This window comes from Egretta garzetta, unplaced genomic scaffold (assembly GCF_000687185.1).
Source record: "Egretta garzetta isolate BGI_Z169 unplaced genomic scaffold, ASM68718v1 scaffold759, whole genome shotgun sequence".
NCBI classification, from domain to species: Eukaryota; Metazoa; Chordata; class Aves; order Pelecaniformes; family Ardeidae; genus Egretta; species Egretta garzetta.
The window spans coordinates 623,187-648,781 of NW_009260944.1; the positions used below are offsets into that span (position 1 = coordinate 623,187).

Below are 25,595 nucleotides of genomic sequence, written 5' to 3' on the forward strand. Positions count from 1 at the left end.
TGAAAGGCCTGCCTTGTGGGCCTCCCTGACCAGGCAGGGAATCAGAATGCAGCATTTCAGACCTGTTCAAAAGGGCAAGCCCCACTAGATAAAACTAGAAGCTGTTAATCACCAAAATTGCCCGTATTTCCCATGGAAAACCCAGCACCGTGCTTTTAGTCACACAAAACCAACTGAACAGACAATGCCTGAGCTTTCACACTGCCTTCTTAGATAGGAAAAAGAAGCAAGGATTCAAACCAGGCACACAAGCAGTTAATGGGATTATCCAGACACAGAGAGATCTCAGCAGGACCCAGCAGGCCATAAACACATCTTATCATGCAAAGGACCCCTCTCCCATCACAGGGTTAACACGTGCCAGGCTGTTAAGAGTCCAGCAACAGCCTCTCCAGTTTTAGGAACTAAATCAAACACGTATCGCAATGCTGCTCTCCGTACCGGTACCTGCTCATCTTTTTCCTCAGCCTGGCGAACAGTTTAGTTTTCTTTCTGTTGAAGATGGCACGCAAATCATTTCCATTACAGGATGGCACAGTCAAACCAGGGAGAAAAAGTTAAGCTTCCAAGCACCCATTCACTTGGCACCACAAAACTCACTGTCGTCAAGATGACAGGATCTTCTCTCTCTCTCTCTCTCATGCACACACACAGACACAAACACACACACAGAAACAGGTACACGCTTCCCTTGGTTCCTAAAAAGCTATGGCCTGGTTTGGAAAGGGCTTTTTGTGCCTGTGAAAGGTCTACATATATATGATCAAACTAGTGTTTTCCCTGCTCTTTGGAATACGGGGCCAGGGTGCACACAGAGAACAAAAAAGAAATTGTATAGACCAGCAGAGAGAACTGTAAATGTCCTTTTTTCCCCACAGGTAATCACAGCTCCTCACTCTTCCCTGTAAATATTGTTACACAAGAAACAAGCTCCCCATTCTCCTTTGCTTATATGATCTGTGAGCAGTCTTATACATGGAACCTAATCAGCAGCTTTCCTACTATTGTCTTTTTCCAGTTTGTCCAATCGTACTAGGATAATGCTACAGATCTCCTAGGTCTTCCAGGCATCTGAGCCCTGAATGCTCAAACTGTTTCAGAAACAAATCCCAAACATATGTCTGAGGTTCCTAGAAATACATCAGCTGCTCTGTGCTACTATGCTACACAGCCAGCATCAGATTCATCAGCCACAGTAATATTTCTGTAGGGGCCTCACATGAACACCATAATGATGTGCACAGATAATTGCCTCTCTTCTCACACCTCCTCATTCATTTCCTGCCATTGTATCCATCTCCAATCCCTTTCCCAGTAGAGAAGGGTTAGGGAAGCATCTGCTCCTACTGCAGACCACAATAAGCAATCAGATCAGCAAGGGCTATTTCCTCCTGCACACTCTCACTCAGCCCTGCGCCACAACAAGAGGCCAGATGCGCTGGAGAGACACAAGTAGATCAGCGAGGGCTATTTCCTCCTGCGCACTCTCACTCAGCCCTGCGCCACAAGAGGCCAGATGCGCTGGAGAGACACAAGTGCCTCACAGCATTTCTTGGTCACTGCAAAACATATTTTCTACCCTGGCAAACCTTTGCTACATCCTCCTGCCCTGCTCCATTGTGCTCAGGAGGAAGAGAGTTGCTTTGGGGCAGATCCAGCATCTGATCCAAGATGCAGGGAGTAAGTGATGAAGAGCAGCACTCAGACTGGTACATGCACACGGACCTCCGTGTTGTGCGCTTTTTTTCAGTTTTTAGGGCCATGTGGTCTCATAGTCAGCCAAAGAGTACAGAACTGCAGCCGAGACACCCATTACAGCCCCAGAGGAAGCTAGCAGTTTGTGGGAGCAGGAATCATGAGGACAGGTAATTTATTCATTGGAAGCTCTTTCAGACCAGAAACTTCATTCCACAACAACAACAAACATGTCTGGGCTAGGCTGTCACTACAGCCAGAAGTCACTTCCTTGAGGAAGAAAAGAAGGAGGAGGAAAGAGCTGGACAAAGCAATAGCTACAGCCTTCATCTATCCTGTTATCCTCTTCTAAGGATCTGGAGGATGGTGCTATCAGAGACAACGTGGCACATGGCAGCAAGAGGATGGGCACCACAGCCTCCTCACAAGACTTCAGTCTTGTTGGGTTATGATGACCAACAGACACCACATACTAACTTGGGAAGAAGATATTACTTTCACATGAAGCATTCCTCCTGGAATCTTGGAAATTTGGTGTCAGCAATTCAAAATTCAGGGGCCAAACTCAACTCAAACATTCTTTAGAGCTGGCAAGCACCACCCACATTGCTGGAACAAGTCATCTATGCACAACTGCAACAGGAGGTTAAACTGGGAGGAGAGAAAAGGGAGCCCAGAGGTCTCAATAGCTGATCTAGCCCTTCTGAATCAATGCACTCAGACCACAGCTTACCCTTAACTTCACGCTTACTTCACCTCCTCCCTCCATCAATACACCAATTGAGGATTTGGACTGTGCTCCTGCTCACCCGGCATGTGGGATTAGCAGCAGCTGGAAGCCAGAGCCCCACACTGTTTCATCACTCACACATTTGGATGGGAGCCAGACAGCCTCATCCAGAGCCTGACCTCTCCCTCCCCTCTCAGTGCTAGGGAATGTGCAGACTTGCACTTAACTATACAGGACCGGACCCAGCTGAGGAAAGACTAAAGGCCTGGAGGACACCCACTCTTTGCACGTGTGCAGATTGGAAGCACCCTGAGATCAGGAGGCCTCATATTAATGAGGTTGCAACTACTTCCACAACACACACAGAGGAAATGCACCTCAGCTAGGTACACAAGAGGGGCATAAGGCTTTGGCAAACAGGTGGCTCTGAGTTTGGAGGGCCAAAGAGGAGACTAGAGAAACAAATCAGCTCTTGGTGCCCAAGCTCACAAGCCGCAGGTACATGGTGGAAGCTTTTGAGGGAAAGAACAGGACAGGCACTGGGCAGCTGGACCCAGAAGGAAGGGCAGCTCAGTATTACATGTCGGTGCATGGAATTTGACTTTAAAAAAGCAAGAGCTGAGAGTCAGTTGCCTAAATATCAGCACCCAGTGAAAGCTTAGGCCTCCAGATGCTATTCTAGATGTATTGTGTCACCCAGCCCCAAGTGCAATCTTCCACATGCTCTAGGGAGTCCCAGGAGGGCACTGGCTGGCTATATGCAGGCAGTCAAATCACTCCCCAGCTGTCAACATGGAGGTTTCAATACCATGGTAGAGAAATCCCTGTCCCTCCTCCCCTGCTGAGGTAAAGACACTACTCCCACAGTTACTGACCTGGGCTGTGCTTTAACGGGGAAGGCATTGGCTGAGTACTGCTTGTCTAGACCCAGCAGGACATCATGAAGGTTTTGGTTCAACTGCAAAACACAAAAGCAAAAGAAAGAAAAAAGAATGAGAAAAGAGCCCAAGGGCCAGAAGAGAGTCTGGGCTGGCCTGCAGAGGCTGACCAAACACATGCTTGTGCCCATATATGAGCACATACTCAGCTATCCCAAGGGAGGACAGCCCCACATCTGTTTCCACTCCTCTGTGAGGTACAAAATACTAGAGCACTCTAACTGTTAAAGAGCTGCTGGCACCTCGTGGGAATGCTTGGTCTCCCTTCACATCATACTCCTTGCTTCTCTATCACCTGCCCCCACCAGCGCGCTGCCAGGTACCACTGCAGAATTGGGCAGAGTGTTTACCTAAGGGTCTATGTGCTAAAACCAAAGCTTCACTCTGGATTTGTAGCCAAAGCTGTTCCTCAGACCTGCTTATAAACCTTGGGATATGGCCATTTCAACTGTGGAGCCCAAAGGTAGCAAGACTTCTAGTCAGCAACAAGCCTTGACTTCACAGGCTGCCTGGGCCATCTAGCTTTGGGCAGGACCTGGATATCTCTGCAGAAATGCAGTATTAGGGGTTAAACTCTCCCTTGCACCAAAGGCTGCAATATTCACTCCAGACACTCCTATTCTGAAACAGCCAATTCATAAACAAGATGAAATGCCAGATTTATCATTGGTAGGAGGAGGGATCCAACGCAATCAATGTTGGAGGCATCATGCCAGCAACACCAGCAGTTAATTGGATGCTATAGCAGTAATAAGAAACAGATGGTTCTTATGGAACAAAGCAAAAGCCCTGCTCTCATACAAAACTCCTCAGGAAAGAAAAATCCAAGACATGACACAAGAAGAAAATTCCTGTCTAACAAGCAACTTTCCCAGGCTTTGCTGAATGTAAGTTAACAGCAACAAACAGATAATTATAACAATCCTCCCTATTCTTAACAATCAGTTCATCCCTCAGTGGAGAAGAGCCGGCTATTAATTGGAAAGGTCCCCATGAAATGTCAGCAGGGCTCAAAACTGATGCATTACACCAAGGCAGAGGGCCCCTGGCTGCTGGGAATTGAAGGACTATAATGTTACTTGTTGCTTAGCGGCTGTCTTCTTGTCAGGATGACACTGGGGAGGGGAGGGAATACAAAACTTTTCCAGCTGGGTTCTCAGTAGCTCATCAAGATTAGTGAACATTTACAGAGGGCGTGCAACCCTTAGGAGCAATGTATAGACCTAAGGAATTCAAGACTTATCTAGCTTTTAAGTAAAAGAACAAGAACATGTTTGTAAATTAAAGTGGCAATGGGCGATTTCCCCCTAGACTGTTCCTGAGATCTCTGCTGGGCGCTGGCACACAGCACCAGGATCCAAGTCTGCCACCATCAGGTTACAACACTGCTTACTGCTGTGATTCCCAACTCACAGCCAACTGGTATTCCATGCAAGGGCCATGCTAAGCACTCAGATGCCTTCTTTTGGGTAACAGGGCAGGAAAGAAGCCAAAGCAGAGAGGTACTGCTGGGAAGGGCCTTCCGAGGGACCAGAGTGAGACGGGTCTCAGTCTTAAGCTGACTTGCAGATTGGCAGATCCCCTGCCATTTTCATCTCAACAGCTAGATAGATGAGGGTTCACAGCAACTTGCTGCCAGGCAGCGGAAGAGGAAGCAGATACCATGCTGAGAGTGCCCAGCTTATAAGTTACAGATCCATAATGTAGACAAACTAAAAAAGGCAACAAGAAGTAGGCCTGGAAGTGGCTTCCCTTCCTTCTGTGGATCTGCAAATGAGCCCTGCCAAGTGACACAAACTCCCCACTGCTGCATGACCCTGTGATGTCTTCCCTGTGCTCCATCCTTTTACATTACTATCTCAGACAGCCTTCCTCCAAAGTGGCTCAGAAAAAAATAAGGGTTAACATTTTCCTCTGACATAGGACAAATGCTCTGTTTTCTCAAGCTCTCTTTTTTTTTTTTTTACTTTTTTTTTTTTTTTTTAAACAACAGTGAGGAGGGGGCGTATTAGTAGGATAAGCTGTTAGTTGCCTTACCTTGCTCATTTCTTTATGGAAGTTCTCTTCTAGGCCTGCTATACTCTGGAATGTGTTGACGTAGAAACCAACACGACTGCCAAATGAAAAATGAGACAGAAGAACTTAATGGACACGATGCTCTCCCAAAAACTGTCAGTTCTGCCCCTTCTGCTACTTCCCACCAACCATTCCCATTCAAACTCAATTCTGTCAGGTTTAGTACATGCTGGAAGAGAAGGGCAGCAGAGAAGCTTGAAGAGGAGGGTGGACCAAAGGTCAGGTATGGAGCAAACATGTCCAAAGTGAGGAGGAGGCCAGGTGGGATAGGATCTGAATTTGTGCTGGCTAAAGGGAGAAGAAGGTGCAGGAAGGGGAGGGGTGGGGCAGGGAAGAAGAAAAAAAGGAAAGAAGAAGAAAAAAAAAAAAAAAAAAAAAGAGAACACCAGTGGTAGGGTGATGGAGAGGCTGTGACACAGATGGAGCGGAGGGAGAGCTGGGAGAATTGACAGGAGGACAGATATTAATTCATTCTGAAGTCCCTCAGCACCAGGGGAAGCAAAAAAGCATGAACTGTTTGCATCAGGGGCAGAAGAGTAAGAAAGCACAGGACAGGCACAGAGAGCGACAGGAAAGCAGAAGGATCGGCTGGATAGCAGGAACTTGTGGAACAACCTGTGGCACCTTAAAATCCTAGCAGCTGCCTGCCACCCTCCTTCCTCTAGCTATCCTGCCAGCTGCCAACAGAGTGCCGTACCAGCACCCAGCTGGAGGAGCAACAGCAGGAGGGAGATGCTCTCTAAGGCCAGAGGCATCATCATCTTGCACAGGGAAACACCCAGATGCCTGCTCCCTCCCAGCTCCTTCCTCAGCCAGGCCTGCATGCTGCTTTGAGCAAACAGTCCTGACCCTGGGAGGAAACGGGAGTGAAGGCAGACATCAGCACTTTGCTTTCCCGCCCTGCTGCCGCCCACTCTCTCCATTCCCCACAGACCAGCATTGCTAACCCAGATGTGATCACTGCATTTAAAAATAAGAAACTGGGACACTCCTAGGAGGATTTTGCCTGCTTTCCACTGTGTGCTCCCCATACGTCAGTTTCTGCTGCCCTTCAGTTCATCCTCCAAGCTAAATGTTGGTCTGTTTCTTTCTCCTTTTCAACACCATAATCAGTGGTATGGCAAATCCATGGTCTCTCAAGTCCTCCTATTCTCTCAGCCCATTCCTTTGCCCAGGTTGTGTTTTGTTAAACAGAACACAACAGGATAGTTACAGCCACTTGTTCCTCACGGGGTCCTGTGTCACACAGCCAGGAGAACATTTAGGGGCAAGAGAAGGCAGCCACATCAGGATCCTTCCCTTGTCTTTGTTCATCCAACTGCCCACACCTGAAAGTGGCATCCAAAGCAGAGCAACCTGTTCTCTCATCCTCCCTCTTACATTAAACCTGCTGCTTCACCGTGTGGTTATAAGCTTGCATGACAAGACACAGTGATCAAACGATCGCATCTTGGCTCTCTCCAACCATGGTGGCTGTACAAACCCCTCTGACATCTCATCTTCCCTTAATCAGTCAGCTGACATACCCACTTAGCTGCAGATGTTCTTCCAGCCAGCCAGCTCCACACCCAAAAATCTTAGTGACCCAGCCCACTCTGTCTACTGTCCACAGCAGAAGCTGGGCCATTGCCCAGGGAAGTTGGACAGAGTTGGTGGGGCAAAGGGACTAATCAGACAAAGCATAGAAACACAGTTTCACTTTGTAGTAAAATGGAATTTTTCGTAAGGATCATGAAGCAAAACACAGAAAGCCCAGGGTTAGCCTGGCTGGGAGGAATCCTAGGACAGACTCTCTGAGATGATCCAGAAAACAAGAACAGACACCCAAGCCAAGCTAAGGAGAACATCTTCCTTCCCTGGAAAAACTTCCATCACTCACCTATTCCATAGTGAAGGCAGCTCCTCCTGGAGATCAACGTTCATCTCTTCAAACACCTTCTGAGCCTTTACTAACTCTTCTTCAGCCTTAATAACAGAGAAGGGAGATTGTCAGCTCCAGCACAGAGAAGTACCCTGCAGGGCCGGGGGCAACTGTGACTTTTGACTTCCTTGGGAGACCAGGAAAAATTCTGGCATGGGGTAATCCCCATTGCAAAGGAGTCTCCCAGGAACCAAGGTTGCATCACAAGTGACCTGATGCCCCTTCAGCTTACATATATTACTCCCAGTTTTTCTCTCAATAGATTTCCCTGTTTGGATACTCAGAAAGTAATTCAAACATCCACTAATGTGTTTTAAGTTCTATAAGTTTCCTGGGCTTCAAATCCTGAATGGAGCTGGTTGGGCAGTTCAGCCTCCAGCTTAGACAAAGATTAAGGTAATAGTGGCCCCTGCCCCTTGCCAGGTCTCTGAAAGAGCTGAAATCCATCCCAAACAGCACTGAAGAAGAGTCCTCCCTCGTGGGTACTCTCTCTGCTTGGGTTATGTCATGCCAAAGACCCATCTCTTCTAAGGAAGGGAGGAGGGCTGCATCCTTGGCTGATACAGCTCTCTCAAAGCTGACTGAGAAGCAAGGAAGGGTATGCAAAGCATGAGTTGTGCCAGCAGGAGGCCAGGCTGGAGCACTTGAGCAGCAGGTCTTAGTTTCAGCAGTCTCACATACTCTCATCGGTGAGGATCTAATACAAGAGCTGGCTGTTGCCCACCAACACCAAAGGAAATACACCTTGTACAGGACCTCTTTCTCCCAGTTGAGAGTTTAAATTTGATCTGTTCATTTGACCTAGACACTGACAGATGCCAACACCAATAACATGAATTCTGCCAGGTTTCAGCAGCAAAAAGGATGATCCTGGTTTCTGTTGCTGACAGCAACAAGCACGTTCCGCTTCCCATACTTGTCCTAGGTGACCTCATCCTCTTTTCAGTGCCCTGACTTAAAACTCAAAGCTTGCTAATTAGAACATTTCTATTGTATAACGTGTGACAGCACAGCATTCTCCCATAACCCTGTGCAATGGGATGCAGGATGGCAAATCCCTGCATGAGCAACTTGACTACACATCTTAACAGGAAGGTCAGCAAAAGTGCCTGCTTACATGTGTGACTGTCACAACGCCAAAGGGCTCTGCAAAGAGCCTGCAAGCCACTGGGGAACTGGATTTTTCTACAAGCCCTGCAGTCAGATTACTACGTATTCTACGAAATGAAGTTTTATCTTTTTTGTGCTAGCTTCATTAAAGAAACCCAGCTCACTGCTCCTTAGTGACAGGTATATGCAAAGGTAGGATTGATGGGAGAAAGGACTTAAAATATTTTGTAGTTCAGAGTCCTGTTCCTCAGTGTTGTGCAGGGTCCTTACACTCTATTTCTCTCCTGACTTACAAGCAAGCCACAGAAGCTTCTACTTTCCAGACAGCTCCACCTTTCAGACGGTGGCTCACTGCTGCCAAAGGCAAGCTTAAGACTTTGTACTCAAGATCAGAAGTTAGTTTCCCCCAGAAAGAGACGGAGGTGGGACGTATTCAAAAGTCAAGCAGACCTTGTGAGGAATAGGCAACAGGAGAAGGGGCCATGATCCTTCCATCCAGAAACCCCTGCCTTTTGCTGCTACACTCACTGAAAAACCCAACATTTCGAGAGAGTTTGCAGGAAACAAACAAAAAGCCCATTTAAACAGAGACACAGTTTATGCTGGATCAGAGACGATGATCACAAAGACTCATTCTGCCTTAAAATCCCTCTATGAATGAATGTTTCTAATGTAACCATTTTAAAGGGAGAAAAAAAAATGCCAGTCCATCCTTTGTCTTTATCTTATCCTAATTTCCAAACTAGACTGGAACTAGAATCAACCCGGGAGATGGGATATCTGGGAGATGAGGCACCATTGAATGCTGTTAGTTTTTCAGATATGGTGAATATTAATAACAGTCTTTCCCTCTCTCGTTTACCTGTTCAGAAGGTCAAAGAACCTAGAAAGCAACATGTGAATATCGTAACAACCCGAGGCAAAGGCAAAATCAGCAACAGGCAACGTTCACTCTAGAGTAGCTGCAGGAATCAGGGGTCCACCTACTGCCTGTGGCTCAGCTAGCGCTCAGTCCCAGGTATAGCACTGAATTAATTCTTCACTCCTTTGTCAGCCCAGGGATCTTCTCGCCAGTAGGATTTATTTTGCTTGGAAGCGGGGGTCCTGACACTGGATAGCCCTGACTGCTTCCAGCCAGAACCAAAGACAGACATCAACTTGGTCATGAGCCCTGCTAGATACAGCCAGCTCATGAAGTATGGTGGGGAAAGGAGAACAGACATAGGTTTCAGGGGCATGGCCCATTGCTACCATATCTGTGCACTTTCTATTTCAGCTGTCATCCTTGCCAACCTGATGGGGAACTGAGATAGAAGAACGTGAAGCCCAGGTCCATGAAATGTGATCTCAGAAGATTCTTCCTCTCCTCTCCCTGTCTGAAAGGGGGAAGGTTTGAGCGGGAGCTAGACAACACAAATGCATTCCTGACCTTCCCCCTAGCCAAGGCTCAGAGTGCCAAGCACAACCAGTTCAGTTGTGACAGGGGGCAGTTATTCCCCATTACGTTTCCTACCATTGTGCATCCCGGTGCCCGCTGGCAATATCCAGCCTGGTGCTTTCAAGCAATCTGGTGACCAATTCTCTTCAAACACAACGCTGTGAACGGTGGTAATTACACACTGCTCAGTAAATAGTTTAGATGTCCATGAGGCAGGGGTAATGAGGAGGCCCAAGCCCCCACCAGTCCCAAAACTGCCTCTCAGAAGAGCAGCACGGCCAAGACTCAACTTGCTGGCTTTCTCCTACAGACAGATACCGTTCTGTTATCACTGCAGCACCAAGGATGTTGCTTTTTAGTCTGTACTCAGCATTTCGTGGGAGCTTAGCAAAAAGGCAAGAATGTGCTGTTCTAAGCCATTTTCCCTTTTGTTTCAAAAAGCACAGTCACCAAAATTTGTAACTGAGAGCATGCAATAGCAACCCCCCCAGGAGACTTTACAGAAATCCCCCACTGTATTGTTTTTGTTAGTATCTGCTAAAGGCCTAAAAAGCCAGCGGTTTGCACACTGCAGGGAGGGTCTTGGTTTTACAGTACAAATAATAGGTCTTGCTGACCCCATTTTTGCTTGGGGGCTGTAAAATTATCAGGCAAGAAGAGACAGCAACACAGCTGCTGGTAAGGGGAAGGACTTTTTTTTTTTAAGGCTTAACATTCTGAAGCTCCTCAGTAAGTGCAGTGTCATCAGCCTTCCTGCTTTATTAAGAGCTTAAATGAGATTTAGAGTTGTCAGTAACACCTTCAGTCTTGAAGTCATGCAAATATAAGAACTGAAGCATTTTTTTTTTCCTGCCTGCTCATGTTTGTGAAGAAAAGCTGGAAAACCTGCAGGCTCAGAACACAAACTAAGCTCCTTTATTGGGATTTTTTTTTTGTTAGTCCACAATCAAAGTTTAAAAAAACAAACCCAGAGACTCACACAAGTAGAAAAAAAAAATTAAGGTTGGCAATAGTATTTAGTTCAAGAATGAAAGAAGAAAGACTGAAAGGACTCGATTTGAAAATATCTGGGATGACTTTGTGATACCATGTGATATTAATGTCACTCAGCAGGAGGTTAACACCCCCGCAACACAGCAGGTGAAAAGATTACATACACCCTTGTCACCTGCTTCAGGGCAAAGTCACCCAGTACAGTGAAATTATCAATCGAGCCTTGGTAGCCTAAGATCAGAGTGCAATGGATGATGGAGCACTTGTAGGTACTCTTTCTCTAGGCAGTCTGTGGGCGGTGGTATTACTCTTAGTCTCCAGCCAGTCTGAGAAGAGGAAAATGCCCAGGAGCTGATTTATTTATTTATGGCTTGAGAAACTTCCCATACCTGCTTTCTAGTCCTCCAGAAATACCAACAGCCAAACAGACCAGTCAAGAACCACAGCCAGGTAGATCGTTCCCAGGATGGCAGAGGCACAGGAAAAGCCCCCAGAAGCCTGCCAAATGTCCCTCCTTTCAATCAAGAACAAATACATATTTCCTCCCTTTGCTACGCACCTTAAGCAGGACTACTAACAGCTGTTCCTGCCCCAGGCTTTATCGATGTGGTAATCTAGCCTTTTCTCTGATCTGCAGTCATAAACTGACTGTGAAAAACCCAGGTCCTTTACTAGGTGAGAGTGATTTAGTGCTTCTAAACTGCAATTCATTCACTGACAAAGAATGTGAAAATCTAGGAGCATTTGAATGAGAACAGATGAGCTCACCAGTAACCTGCACTCTCCTAATCTGGGTCATGATTTACTATCCCTTGCCCATGGAAAGCATTTTCTTCTCACTGACTGTTTTCTGTCAGCTCCCTCTTATCCCCTAAGGAGCTCCAAGGTAAATACCAATGGAGATTTCATCAGGAAGCCACACTTCTCCTGTGCAAGTAGGATTGAAATTCTTAGTCCCTGCAGGTTTTCTGAGCTGCTCTACTACCCCTCAAAATTCTATAACCTAAATGTTTGGCCAAATTCTGCCATGTGACTTCAACCTGGAGCTGTTCAAATATATTACACGAGGTGCAAATTCCCTGGCCTGGGCCCACCTCTTCTCCTATGCAGACTGAACCTCTGTACACCTGGAAACAGCTTATTTAGACGACAAGAGCCAAGAGAGGGCCCATTTTGGAAACTTCGATTTTACCAGGGGAGAATGCTGTAAATTAACTCAGCAACCACAGAAATTGCTTTTGAAGCAATGTGGTTTTTTCTGGCTTTACTCAACATCAGAAATGCAGAAGCCTCTTTTTTCTTGCTTTCTTTTTTGAAACAGCAACAATAAAATTTGACTGCTTCTCTTAGAAGAAAAAGAAAGGAATAATTGGAGGAACTACCCTACATCACCCTTCTGCCTTGGCGTTATTCTGTAGCCTTTCCTCATCCTCATTTCATTTTTAGGGGGAGAAAACAATAGTCCAATATTAACACACCTGATTAGAAATTAATAGGGCAGGCACAGATTCATTCATTGGTCAGCAACTTCCACATGTCCACTGTGGCTCAGGAGTATCAAGGACACGCTTAACAGAGGGGACTAGAGTGAACGTTGCCTAGAGATTAGTTGCATGGTACAATCTAGAGCCCAAAATAGCGCATGCAGGGTTAGAGCCAGGTAGATCAGCAGTCACCTGATTTCGGAGCAGATTAGTTTGCGCAACGAGGTGAGCTTGTAGCTTCCCTTGACACCACTGAGGCGCGGCTTTCTCAAGCAGCGAAACAGGCTGGGGGGAGGGAGCATGTTTGAGTGAAAAAGAGAAAAAAATAAACAGAGAACAAGAGAGACACAAACATATATCTTTTAGGGTAAAAAAAATTAAAATCACAACAGAGAGTGTATTTAGAGGCTGGGCCAAACCAGTATCACCAAGGCGAGAGAAAAAACAAACATCCTGGGACCGATCAGTTATGAATCCTTTGAAGCATGCCAAGTTTAGCAGTAATTAATGCTCCAGTGTGGGCTGGGATACTGAAGACCAGCCAGGCAGCTGCAAAGAGCAACAGGTATAGTTGTTAGTGACCTAGCACACAGACACCCCTGCTCCAAGTCATGGCTGTGAAGCGAGAGCTCCTTAAAGAGAGGACAGGATTAATTAACCGCCGTAATTATTTGCATGCAACAGCTGAAAGTCCACAGTGCTTTATTTTAATGGCAGGTTGTGAGTTTAGCAATAAGTGGCAGGAGTCCTGAGTGGGAAAAGAACATCCATATATTAGAGAAGAAAAAAAAAAAAAAGGCCATATAGCTCCAAAAAGTATTTGTGTTGCTGTTTGTGTTACTATACCATGAAACATCAATCAAGTCAGTTCCCGTCTGCATGCTGTGTCACAAACAAGATTTATCTTTCCTATGGGCCTGTCATCATATTCCAAAGTACCTTACATCAGAACTACCCTACTTCAAAGGTCACACAAGCAAAACTGCAGTCAGAAAAATGGGGAGGTGAACTTCCTACATCAGCCTAGTGCACGCTGAGCCTGGCTGCTGCCCACAGCCCTGCAGAGCTGTATGTCTGCAAGTGTGGGATCACAGGCTGGGCTGTGAAACCTGCCCATTTGGGAAGAGCATACGTACATAACTTCCAGAGACTCACTGCTCCCATCTTTACAGGATCAGGACAGTGCAACGTGTCACATATTATCCTGTGCGTAAGCTTATGGCCTAAAGCACAGAGGTGGAAAGATGTGGTCCAGTGCATGTTTTGGCTAACAAGAAGAGTCTGATCAAGTACTAAGAGACACTTGCACAGGCTGAATCAGGAACAGAGCACCACCTCCTAAATCTCAACATTTCACTCTTCATACTGCACTGTATGTCATACTTTAACAAAAGAGCAATGAACAATCCCTCATTAATAGTGTCTTACATGAGCATTTGGGGCAACACGAGCAAGTGCAGCAATGACAAACACCAGCCTCTTTGGTGCAGATCACCAGGTACCAACCCAAGCAGATTAATTCCTACAAAACCCATTTCTACTGCAGCAAAGATCCCACAGGCACACACCAATAATAATACCACACCCCAGGGAAATTCTGCTCTTACCCCCAAAAGCGGTGACATACTTCTTTGAACAGAAGGCACAACCAGCTGGGCCTCATGCCTTGCATACAGAACCAAGACTTGCTTTCCCACACAAATGATGCAATGACACCTGAGCCATCAATCTCTTTCCCCTTTGTCTGTCAAGGTTAATCACAGTGCATGCACTGGGTGAGCAGATGACTGATGTCTTGCAGCTTAAAAATGAAAGTACTGTCGGTTGGCCATTAAAGGTAGATCTTCCACTTGGGGGAGAGACGCATCTTTATTTCTTCCATGCAGGAGAAACACTAGCATCTCTCACATAGCCCGTATTTCCCCCTAACTCTAAGCAAAGAATGACAACTCTTCTCAGCCTGGTTAAATGATACAGATCCAGGCTCTTTCCTCCACTGCTTCTAGCCTGAAGACTCCTGATGTGCCATGGCCCACGTTCAAGAGAATTACAGACGTCTCCCCAGTCCTGGACTATTCTGTTGCGTCAAGACCTGTCCTGTGGAGTGGAGCACGTGGGTTCAAATCCACTCAGGGTACAGGAGTAATCCACAGCTTATTTTCTGGGCAGGCATTCGAACCATGCACCTCCTCTAGAACAAGGTTAACACTATCACCTTTCTTCAGGTACATTGAAAAGAAAAACTAAATTTTATTTTTAATGACATCTATTTTAATTTTAAAAAACCCCTACACTTGCATGTTGGGCATGCTCTGGCGTTAACCCTAGATCAAGCTGTTCACAGGCATGAAAGAAACCACACCCTGACAAGAGAAAACTCTTGTTTTCCTGCTTTCAGCCATATTTATTGTCCAGCAGTTATGACCAATAGACAACAGAACAGAGTCATCAAGTGTGCATAGGGTGCATTGCCCCCAATGAACTTGTAATTCACACTCCTAAGGGTCTCTGTCTTAGAATATCAAAGGATTTCACAAACACAACCAACCTCAAGCAACACTCAAACACTTACTCTCACCACTGTTATAAGATGGGGAGACGGAGCCCCAAGAAGCAGACAAATTCACACATTTTTCCAGGGCACTGCAAGGCTTTGCTTCCCCCAGAGGCACACAGGCTTTCCTGACAGAGGTTACTGGTCTTGCAGCATCCAAGGAAATGCATGCCTAGGCCTTGGCCACTGAGAGATGCTCACTGATGATGGCAAGTCTGAACCAACACAGACACCATCCTGCTTTCTAGAACTAAACAAATAAGAAGGAAATACCTAGCCAAACTTTATTAGTTCACAACACCTCTGAACAAAACACACCCAATAAAGAGGTAGAGGTGCACTTTAAAACTGCTCAGTAGGTCAATGGAGACTTCATGAAGTGAAAGGATGGCTGCACTTCATTCTGCTTGCTTTACCTTTGCAATTTTAGTTTCGTCCTTCTTCTTCGCTGTTTGCAGGGCTTCAAAATGGTGTCTGGCACTGTCGTAATCCACAAGCTTCCTTCCTCGCTTCGCTATACGTGACTAAGAAAGATGGAGAAAAGAGTTGTGACAATCTTCCCCAGCAGCCAAAACCCCAAAGGCTCTCAAAGAAAATCCCCCTCCTCTTCACCCAACTTCCATAGCACCCCATGCTCTGCCCACACCAGGACACTCACTGGATACTCCACACAGGCTGCCCAGAGAGGTGGTCCTGGGAAACACCTGTGACAACCACCGTTCTAGAGGGAGCTCCTCAGGAGGAGTGCAGAACCAGCAAAGGGATCCAACCAACAACAAGCCCCACCTCTGGATGGCATTCATGTTTTCAGAACGGTAGCTCTAGTGCTTCCTAAGCCTCCCCATGTGCCTGCATCCTATGGGCACCTGCTTCATCATTTTCAGGGCCTCCTGAGGGCTGCAGCCAGACTCTAACCAGCTTGTAGCCCTAGTTCGTGTGGAAGCTCAAAAGATTAAATTCAACAAAAGAAGGCATTTCTGTTGCCAGCACAGCAAAAGCATTCATCCATATGCTCAGGATACACCTAGGACAGCATTTTGGACCCTGCAACAGGAGGTCCAGACAGAAGCGGCTGATGTCACTAATAGGGAAGACATATTGAAGCCGTAACAAACACAAAGAGGGAGCCAACTGTGTTCCAGACTCATGTTCGGGAATGGAGTCCTGACAGGTCCATGGATGAGAATCCAGAATGGACACAGTCAGGCCTGTGCCCTGATCCTCCCCTCTTCATGTGAGGTGCCTCAGGCTCTGTCCCCAGGCATAGATTCACCTTGGCAAGGCTCAGACTCATTGGATTAAGAACCATCCATGCCCCTTAGACCCTCACCCCCACACTCTCTACTAACACCCCAGACTATCTGGGTGGGAGCACAGGTCTTCCCAGCCTGATCCTAGCACCACTCCAGCTTGGAGTTCAGTGTCAGTAAGCAGCAGCCTAGAGACAGGCTGGAGAACTGGAGTGAAAAGGCATGGCAAGGAGCCAGGAGGGTTTCTAATTAACCGCCAGCATCCAGGGAAATTGAAAGTGCAAGATGAAGAATCAGCATTGAGAGTTATTTTAAAAAAAGCAAATCCTGCCCCCCCTTCCACTGCACTTGGCAGGGAGGTGCAGTCTCCTCTCCCTAGGCTCCTGCAGATAAGCTGCAAAACCACTCTCAGGGCTGATCTTTCTGCCAGACCAGCTGGGACCAGTTCGCACATCTCCTACACATGCTCCTCTGCACTTTCAGCAAACGCTGGTGCAGCTCTGTGAGAGTCACAGTGGATCTGCAGGATCTCAGCCACACACACACCCAAACTGATTTCAAAGCGCTTAGCTCACTCCAAGAGGAATCACGAAGCAGCTGAGCCACCTCACAGTGGAGATCACTAGAAGACACCTCCCCAACATCACACTGCCAGCCGGGCATGGAGACACGATGGGGGCTTCCAGCAGCATAACAATCTCCGAGATGCCAGTTTAATGCATTTTTCTATACACACCAAATAAAACACAAGGCCAGATTACAGATTTAAGAAATAGGAATTTTCCCCCAGGTCAGACTGGTAGAGATAGCTGGAGTTTTGCCCAGCTCTGTGACATGGTGAACAGCCACTTCTACGTCTCCCTGCCACCCCACCAGGGAGTTTGATTCAATGCCACCCATCTCTCCACAAGGTCACTCCGACCCTGTTTTGCAGCCCCGAACCTTCTAACCCCCACCTGCACATTTCTACTGGAGTACGTGGAAATGCTGCAAGGTGCAAATACACTGCGAGTCCTCCTGGAGTAACCACTGATCAAACGATTGCAGCAATGGGACTTAGCCTGGAAGGCTGCAGGGTAGCTTCCTTGTGTGACTCCAGGATAGTTGCAGCTACCCACCACTATCTGATGGTAAAAGCTGAACTCCAACAGATTACTGCTTTGCAATAAATCCATCTTAATTTAAGCCCCCTTTAAAACAAACAAACAAACAAACAAAACAACCACCACCACACAACAAAAAAACCCACACAAACCACCACACAAAAAAAACCCAAACCAAAACACCCAAACCACAAAGCACTTTTCTTCCAACCCCCTTACTGATCTTTGGTTTTAAACCTAGTAGAAACAGGGCACCAATTTTGGTGCAAGACAGAAAATTGCCAATTCCACAGCTATTCAGAACTTGGGTTATGGTTTATTCTCTTTGGGCTCACTGCAGACACCTGTACGTTTATTACATACTCTGCAACCACCACCAAAAACTCACTCAGAAATATTATAGATTATGCAAGAGTTGTACTCCAAGACGCTATAGATGGCTATAGATACTGACCTGCAAAGAAAGGATAAGGTACTTTTTGCATTCCCGTTTTTCAAGTTAGAGAAGATAGAGAGGCTTTGTTCACTCCTCCCCACCCAACATTTTAAAATTATTCCCTTTAACTTATTAGAATTCCTTACTAAAAGAATGCTGTGTCACATGCCTGCTGTGGATCCTGTTGGAAGTCCGAAAGATTCAAGGGAATTTTTCCAGCCCCTCAAGTGAAGGAGATTTCAGAATATGTTAGAATTTAACAAAAAAATAATGCGTGCATGATCTAACTCATCACACATTTGAATTACTGGGCTGTTAACAAAAAACAGGCCTTCACATAACTAAATTAAAATCATCTTATCTCCATAAATCATCTTTCATTATCACAGTAATGCCAGAAATCCAGGAAAAGCAGAAAATTTGCTTTTGTGGAAAACACAAAACAGAAAACTATTACCACAACAACCAAACGCAACTGAAATATTCTGTAAATTACCTAAGACTGGGGGGGAGGGGGGTTGCCTGCCACCCTCAAGAACTCTACTTCCTTACATGGAGTGAAACTACACTTTTGTACACCTGTAGTGACCTTCAACAACAGTATTTAACAAGAGTTTCTACCAACTGAAGAAACCAGACTTCATTTGAGCACTTCTCGCAGCTCAGGGGTAAGAAGCATGATGCATCCAGCTGAAATACCAATAAAAACACATTGATCTTTCTGTATTCACTGGAAGCCCATTTTAAACAAATAGCCAACTCTGAAATATATCCCTGTCTTATTGCAGGAATCAAGAGAAAGCCAAATTCTCACTCATTTTAGGAAGGGAAGCAGAGGCGAGTAGTGCTCTCTTTAAAGCATTACTGAAATTGTGCATAAAATTGCTTTAACTTCCCATTTTCTAGAGCATCATCTGAAGACTGAGAAAGGGACATTAGTAATAAGCACTTTAGTGGCCCATTTGGAAGACAGAAAGGATCCATGGGAGCTTAGCGCCTAACACATTGAGTTTTGGTGGAATTTGGTTGGTTCCAACCTTGCACTCATTTTAAAATCCCACCATAAAACCTTGGCGGGAGCCCAGCAGATTTAAGAAATCCCAAAGACACTAAGCATGGAAGAAATGCGATACTCCAAGGTGACCCAGTACACAGCTGACAGGGCTGGTAAAATGTGGTTTGGACTGAAGCACTGCAGAAGTCTGAGTCTACAGCGAGCCTGAAATAAAACCTTCTGCTCAGGAAGCAATGCACGAGCCTCTACACTGCTGAGGCACATGGCATCGCGCTACAGGGAGTGATCAGCTCTACAGCCTTGAGCGGGTGGAAAGCAACAGCAAGCCTCTTCATGCTTCCCCACTTCAGAATTCCAGGGACAGAAGAGGCTGGAAAAATTAAGCAAAACCGAGGAGCCCTAGGAGGCAAGGGCACTGTTGTTCAGGGCTCATTCTACAAGCCTGTGACCTGCCCCCCGCTTTGATACAGCACGATCCTCCTGAAGCAACAAATATTGACAAACGTTTTAAAAGACATGTGGTGGGGAAAGGGTTGTTTTCACTGGGAAGAAGCCAAGCTGATAATTCCCATATGGTGATATCATTACTAGCACTTCCATATGCTATAGACATTTCCTGCATAACCTTCTCAAAACGAACAGAGAGGAGATAACTATGGGGGAAGGGAGAGGACATCATTCAAACCCAGGTCCTCAGATACGATCTCCCCCCCAAAAAGACCTATCCAGCACTCCCCCTTCTCTGTAAAAAGCTGGTTATATGCACAGCAGGACTTCAGGGAACACAGAGAAATCTGCCTTCCATACCAGCCGCTACCTATAAAGCACATTTGCCACTCATTTCCTCAATGCTTTCTACTTAGAAGGAAGTTAAAACCAAAGGACTGAAAAGAAAGACTGAGAGCTTGTGAGTTAATGAGTTATTGCTGACACTGTCCTCTGATACAATAGGAAATTTTATGGATCCTCCTGTTTCACACTTGTGTTTTCTCTTCAGTATCTTTCCCCTGGATTCTTTACTCTCATTTCAAGCCCAAAAGAGAACATAACATTTTCATATGACCCAGAGCTGCAATGATTTTGGCTGCTCTAAAAGGAGAGCTTGCAGCAGCACAGCGCACACATCCTCCTAAAGAAGATGGGGATGCAAGAAATTGATTCTTCTGAGGTTTCATCTGCTGTGACTCTCTAGATCAAAAGATTTAAAGAGAATCTTACTTTAATATCTGGAAACTGGCCAAGGTATGTATCCATGGTCAGAAGTGCCTGATCCACCAGCTTCTGATGGAAGTCCGTCCAGAGGAGATCGTTGTTCTGAAAAACAAAAGTAACAAGCTAACTATTCAAGAACAGAGCTCTGCATTTCTGTTTTTCTCCATGAGTGCTACAGTCAACAAGTTCAGCCCCCCAGAGCTCTTAAGAAATAGTAATTTCTGTGGAAAAACTTAGGAGCAGGGAAATTATTTGAAAACAGAGGCCGTGCCAGAAATATAGAAACAGAAAAGAAAGCCTGATGCTGCTAATTTAGATGACCTCTCCAAGTACACAGCACCCTTCATGAGCCTTCCTTTGAGAGCCCGCCTTTTCCCCCCCACAGTGCTAGCCCAAGTCCGTACAATGAAAGAGAAGACTGTCAAGCTGGCTTTACCTCCTCCTCCCAGCATCCACAAAAATGAGACACCTGACACTACTAGGCACCATTTTCTACTTTTCATTACAGCACAGCTTTCTGGACAATATGAACAATAACAGAAAGCTATTCTAGCAGTCTTCAGCCCTCGCACCACCTGCTTCCACAGCCCAATGGAGGTCACATCCAAGGCTTGCACCCTAACCTGTGCCTGTTTTATCCTTGATCTTATGTCAGGCCCAGTAACTTCCCATCGACACCTTTGATTAGGTAGAAATTGCTCCTCTCCTGTTTTTCCACTTGAACAAATGGTTTTGCTAAAATATTCAGGAAAAATGCCCTCTTTATGTGGGAATTTATTATTTTTTTGGCAAGAATAAATAGCACTTTTCTCCCGCCTGCCTTTTTCTGAAAGAAAGAAATATAAACAAAGGCAGTAAAGGGGGAGGTGGAGGGCTGGAAATATTCCTGCAGATCCTCAGAGTAGCAGTTCTGCAGTTCGTTCTCAGGACTCATGCTCCTTTTGACCTCTCTGGCTCAAATTCTCTGAAGGGACAGTTGCACAGGAGACACCACAGTGGTGGCCCAGGAAAACACAAGGCCAGAGAACGTGAAGCCAAAACTGTGGAATTACAATTCCATTATTTACTGCAACAGCACTTCCCAATGAGATGTTTCCACGTTAATGCAAAAATTGACCTGGAAATGTTCAGGTTTGGCTTGATTTATCTGCTTTGAAGTCAGTACTTCCTAGGCAAGATGCAGATGTTATTTCAGGTGAAATTTTCTGCAGGGGAAAGCAGAGGAAGGGAAGAATCTCTCTCCTGCTCTCCTCTCTCTTCCTTCCCCACCCACTATTCCAATGTCATAGACAGCTGCAGATAAGCCCAGTCCTGCAGCCTCATGGCAGATGGATCCACAGAGCTGAACTGCCACAGCTGCTGCTCAGCAGAACAGCTGAGGAAGAGAGCAGAGGGCACCTGCCTCCAGCTGGACCCACTGCACACAGATGCCAAGGGGGATCCAAGCTGTCAAACAACAGGCTGCTCCCCGAGCTCCACAGAAAACACCTGGGCAAGGCACCACCTCACCAAGGGATTAGAAGAGCAGCAGGTTGGGGTGACACATGGCTCAGCCAAAGAAGGTGGCAACCAAAATATGGCAGCTGGTGGTACTGCTGTGAGTGGAAGGTTGTTGCAGCTACACAATGGCTGCTCTGACCATGCTTTGGCCATAGGTTTAACCTCCCCTTTCTCTTGCACAGAGTGTAAGCAATATATCCAGTTGACCCTACTGACTCTTTTGGCATCCTCTGTCCCCCACTGTTAGGGGGAACAAATTGCTTGTGGGCATAAGCATACAGCTCTGCGTAGCATTCAAGCATCTGGGGTCAGAGTCCTACACAGACGAAATACAGGCCACATCCTTTCAGCTTTCCCTTGTTCCCAATGCTGAGTTTGTCTCCCCAATTCTTCTGCGAAGTCATACGCCTGAAGAAACACGGCACACACACAGCTTCCAAAGCTCAGCTCCGCTGACAGACCAAGCCTGGTAACCCCACATCCTGGACAGTCTTACCTCTGCTATTTTATTTGTGTCATCTCTCCCAGGCCAATCCGGCTCATAAACTTCCTGCAAACACTCTGTCAGCTTCTTGGAGGCCTCGTGCATGGCTAGGAAAGAAGGAACTGCTTCAGAAAGAAGGAATGTTCCTCACAGTTTAACACTCATCCTGAGGAACGGGGACACAGGAAAGTTATAAAAAATGCTAAGCTCTTCCTTACAGAATGTCTGACCCTTGACAACATAGAGATGGAAGGTAACCACAGGAAGAAAGGAACCAAGGATGCAGTCGCATCAAACCCTTTGTGTTTGTCCTCCCCTAGCAGAAGATACGAAAGTCTATCTGCTAAGGCAGCACCACTTGTTTGGCATCAAAGCACAACCCCATTTCATCCCACCTAGTCCTGAAGGATTCCGAAAGATCCCCCACCCAGACAAGGCTGACCTTTCCTACAACTCACACCTGAGGAAACACCAGGAAGGGGATAGCCGCAGAAACCTCACTACATAGGTAAGCACTAGAGAGGAAATAATCCTCTGCTTATGCAGACCTTACCTTTTACGGAAGCCAAGTAAGTTCGGAGGTCCTTCTGCAGCCTCGTGCCTTCAGACTGTGAACATAAGACGACCATCAGTTATTCTCTCATATAAAGAAAGGGTAAGAAGGAGGAGTCAAGCATTTCTAAATAAAGAAAAATGGTCTTGCAGATGGGCTACACATCAGCCCTGTGACCACATGAAACTTAAATATTAACAGGGAGACCACACAGCCCTCTGACTTGGTAAGCCCACAACCAGTGACTTGCAGGCATGTTTGGCCAACAATACCACCAAGGTACCGGGTAACTTGATGTGGGGAAAGCTGTGATTTGCTCTTCGCAGCAGAGCCAGCTTTAGTGGTCTGATTTCATACAAGCAACTAGAGAGGGTCCTAAGGGCAACAATTAGTTTATAAGCAAAGGGCTAGTGGGTCTATGCAACAAATGTACTGAAGGGTGCCTGTAGGATATACGATAGATGCAATTGATTTTTTTTGTGCTGGTTTGGGAGCAGTTTAGCTCACCAGCTTTTCCTGCCACACTGCAAACCAAAACCCAAATGCAAAGTCAGTACAAGGGACGTCTGACCTGCCCAAACATCCTGTCTAAATTGCCCTGTGCAGCAGGGCTTGCAAATACAGAGTTAGCAATCTTTTTCTTTAGCTTCACTGTGGAGATGGCCTGCCAGCAGCAGATCTCACTCACTAAGAAAGAAAGGATTAAAACCAGAAGCTGGGCTGAATTTTGCCAGATGAGCTTTCAGATGACACAACTGAGTGTAGTACAAGAACCCACATTGGAAAGGGTCATGGAGATTTTTACAGCAAAGTTGGTTCAGGCATGCACACGTACATGCGCTCCCCATACAACTGCTCTCTTGCACTAAGATAAGCATATTTGCAGGCCCACCTCACCTCCACCTTGCCCTGTGTCATTAACAGTGGTGCAAAGCAAACGGGGAAATACTGTCAAATCCAGACAGTGACATGATAGAAACAGAAGGAAGAGCAAGGCTTGAGAAGTTAACCACACCATCACAGAGCACATCAAAGCAAAGGAAGGAGCAAACATTGAGGATACCTGGGCAGACAACCTCTGGAGTATGCAAGAAGTACAGAAAAAGTTTGAGAGGCAAAGATCTCTGTTATAAGAGAGTTTCCCTCACCCTGTGGGATCTCACTGGATCTTCACTATCCCCCAAAGTAGCTGTAAAAACAAGGATGCAGGAAAGCAACAACTATACCTCACACCTTCCTCACAGCCTGCTGCCATTCCTCCTCTTCTTTCCCAGTTTGTGTCCCACTGAGGGGCCCCCAGCATAATGAATGTAGACATCTGAAGACAACCCCAGAGACGGGGAGCTCACAGGACATCTCTGACAGCTGCCTCAGAGCTACTTGCTTCAAAAGCAGATGTTTCGCATCAGCCCTCCCCACCACTCAGGCATCTCTTGCCTCAACTGAGCTCATGCTGTGATCCCTTGTGCTCTCAGTGCAGCTGTGCTCTCTAAACAGAGGCTAAATCTGCCCAGCTGTCAAAGTGGCAGTGCTAGCATAGCTTTGTGGAGAAATCCATCTGCTTCTAACATTATGGCCCTATTTGTTTTCCTTGCCTCGAAAGTTCTGGAGGAGTTCACATTTGCTCTTTCTTCTGCCATCAAAGGAAACGAGGGATGGGAAAGAGCTGACCACTTTTACAAAAGTCAGACTCCTAGTCTGAAGAAGCATTGGGAACTGATCCAAAGAGAGTACAAGAGGAAAGGAATAATGACCACATCTGCTGCAAAAGTCCTAGGAGTTCTTAAAACACAGAGCAAACAAATGTAGAGCTTTTTGCTGGCTTATGGCGAATGTGGAAAACCTGGGCAGATGAGACCTTCCTAGCAGTGCAATCAGAACCACCAGGGAAGAGGTGCCAGAGTAATCAAAAAAGAGCACACGCACAGAGCACCATCAAGGAGGCTGAGCTGACAAGCAGCAGTTCAATCAAGCTGTAATACGTTTGCTTGTGCCCGACGCAAGAAAGGCTTAGAGGAAAGCAGTGGTGTCTGCCTAGAATTGGTCCATGCTAGAAATCACAGGCTGGAACTGGCAAGATCAGATGTCAGAACACAAGAGGAAACAGCGTAGAAGAAATTATCATGCAAAATCCCTCAGATGGATACATTATCATCCTGCAGCTATATCATTTTTAAAAATTACTAAACACACAACTTTGAGGTTATCAGAAACTAATCAGCAGGGATGGTCCTCTGCAGAATTTGCCCACCACACACTTGGGCACTGCAGTCTCTAGAACTGTAACTCTCAAAATTATAGCATGTAAAAAGCAGAAACCACCTCTAAAATTGTGCCCATACTTGCCCGAGTCCTGCCAAAGCACCACACGACAGAATCCAGACTTGTGAACTCTTCAAGGCTTGATACCCAGTCCCAAAGTCACAAGGACAAAAGGATCCTCCAAGAGGTACACCAGCATCTCAATTAAGCATCAAGATTTTTAGATAGACCCCCTGAAAAACCTGCAAGTCAGGGCCCAAATAGTGAAGTGTGCAGTTGCAGCAATGTGCAACTAGCCTTCTGCGTTCTTCAGGCATCCTCAGCACCACTTGTCTCACCACGACGTGCAGTTGGCCAACATGCAGTGCTGCATCCTGCAGCTGGAGTGGTCTTTCTTAGTCACGCCTTTGCTGATGCTTAAAGTCAGAGTTACAGCTGATCTCCATGACTACGGGGGTTACCTAAGCCTCTTAAAAGTACCAAGCCAGCCAGGGAGAATGAACAGACTTTGCAGCCTGTGAGATCCATAGGCAGAAAGATTTTCAGAGAGAGGCCCGTGTTCAGAGTTTTGCCATGAATCCTGTTTCTCCAGCTACCCTGGGCACCTGGAGTTCCCATCCAAGTCCCTCTTTGGCTTTTCCATTGCTTTATTTCTTGTCCACCATTAAAGCAGCTCCCTCACTTGCTTCAAAGGTTTATTTTTATTTTTTAAGCATTTTTATTATTTTAAGCATTAATACTTCCCAAGAAACTTTGGCAACTGCCTTCTCTCTGTGCATGTGCACCTGCTTTCTATAGCAAGCCATCAAGCACAGGCACGATTCTGCATAAACACCTCTAG

General features: G+C 46.2%; 1 protein-coding gene across 1 annotated transcript in view; it reads right to left on the bottom strand.

Annotated features, from left to right (window-relative positions):
• Window positions 1-25,595, bottom strand: part of BIN1 (bridging integrator 1) — a 54,261-nt gene that overhangs the window by 23,508 nt on the left and 5,158 nt on the right. The window contains exons 2-8 of the mRNA XM_035902578.1: window positions 22,493-22,547; window positions 21,952-22,046; window positions 19,962-20,057; window positions 15,356-15,463; window positions 7,319-7,404; window positions 5,401-5,476; window positions 3,301-3,383 (exon numbers count right to left, since the gene is read on the bottom strand). Coding sequence (XP_035758471.1) covers window positions 3,301-3,383; window positions 5,401-5,476; window positions 7,319-7,404; window positions 15,356-15,463; window positions 19,962-20,057; window positions 21,952-22,044 — 542 coding nt within the window. The 5' untranslated portion in view covers window positions 22,045-22,046; window positions 22,493-22,547. The remainder of the gene's footprint in view (window positions 1-3,300; window positions 3,384-5,400; window positions 5,477-7,318; window positions 7,405-15,355; window positions 15,464-19,961; window positions 20,058-21,951; window positions 22,047-22,492; window positions 22,548-25,595) is intronic.